This window comes from Onychostruthus taczanowskii, unplaced genomic scaffold (assembly GCF_017590055.1).
Source record: "Onychostruthus taczanowskii isolate IOZ18803 unplaced genomic scaffold, ASM1759005v1 scaffold106, whole genome shotgun sequence".
Classification (NCBI taxonomy): domain Eukaryota; kingdom Metazoa; phylum Chordata; class Aves; order Passeriformes; family Passeridae; genus Onychostruthus; species Onychostruthus taczanowskii.
In genome coordinates, this window is record NW_024497186.1 from 1,005,050 (window position 1) to 1,005,927 (window position 878).

At 67.5% G+C, this 878-nt stretch overlaps 1 protein-coding gene across 3 annotated transcripts in view; it reads left to right on the forward strand.

Annotated features, from left to right (window-relative positions):
* The first annotated feature begins 826 nt into the window (after positions 1-826).
* The window catches only part of MIER2 (MIER family member 2), a 15,738-nt gene continuing 15,686 nt past the window's right edge, over positions 827-878 (forward strand). For all 3 annotated transcript variants that reach the window (XM_041416617.1, XM_041416637.1, XM_041416627.1), the window contains exon 1: positions 827-847. In XM_041416617.1, the coding sequence (XP_041272551.1) occupies positions 839-847 (9 nt within the window). In that variant the 5' untranslated portion in view covers positions 827-838. The remainder of the gene's footprint in view (positions 848-878) is intronic.

Genomic DNA, 878 nt, shown 5'->3' on the forward strand with positions numbered 1-878 from the left:
CCCGAGGGGCTGTGGGGATGGAGGGGAGCCTGGCAGGGCCATTCGCTTCAGGAATCCCTGGAGGTGGGTTCCTTCGTTGCGCTGGAACGTTGCTCTCTGGAAGCATGAACAGAGCTGGAAAACCCCACCAGGCAGCGTCCACAAGGGCATCTCTGGGGCTCCTGAAGCACAACCACAGCAAGGAGAGATGAGATTGTGTGGGCAGCCCAGTCCTTGCGAGGCACAGCCCCTTCTCTCTGGGCTCCGAGGCTTATCTCGCTCTTCTGTGAACTCTAAATGACACGCAGTGACTTTTAATCACGGGAGTGATCAGTGAGGACCCCTGAAAGTGTTTCCTGGAGGTTCAAGCTTGGTGACACATGAAGAAGGCTGGCGTTGTGAGCACGGTTTTTCCTCTGACCTGTGCGGTCTCCAGTGTGTCCCTGTGGCCTGGAGGAGCTGGGGACCATCCCTGGGCCGGCGGGGCCACAGGGGCGCGGGACCGGCCCGGGGGATTCATTTCCTTGAGGGGCCGGAGCCGCGGGGCCTTACGGCGGAGGTCCCGGAGCGGCTCCGGCAGCGACCAAACGGCACGGCCGGTACCCGGGGAGCATTGCCACAGGCATACAGCAGCCTCCACTCTCCTCCCTCCGTGCCGCTCCGCAGGGGCGTCTCCAGGAGAGACAAAACCCCCAGAGCGCGGCTCCGAACCCACCCCGAGCCCGGCGCGGCCCCGACTGCGAGCCCCGAACCGGAGCCCCTCAGACCGCCCCGGGCCCGGCCCCGCCCCCGCGGCCTCAGCCAATCAGCGGCCGCAGCCGCATCCGGGGCCCGCGCCCCCTGCCGCTCGCGCTCGGCCATGGCGGAGGTGAGCGCGGAGCCGCCGCCGGGGTCGCGCC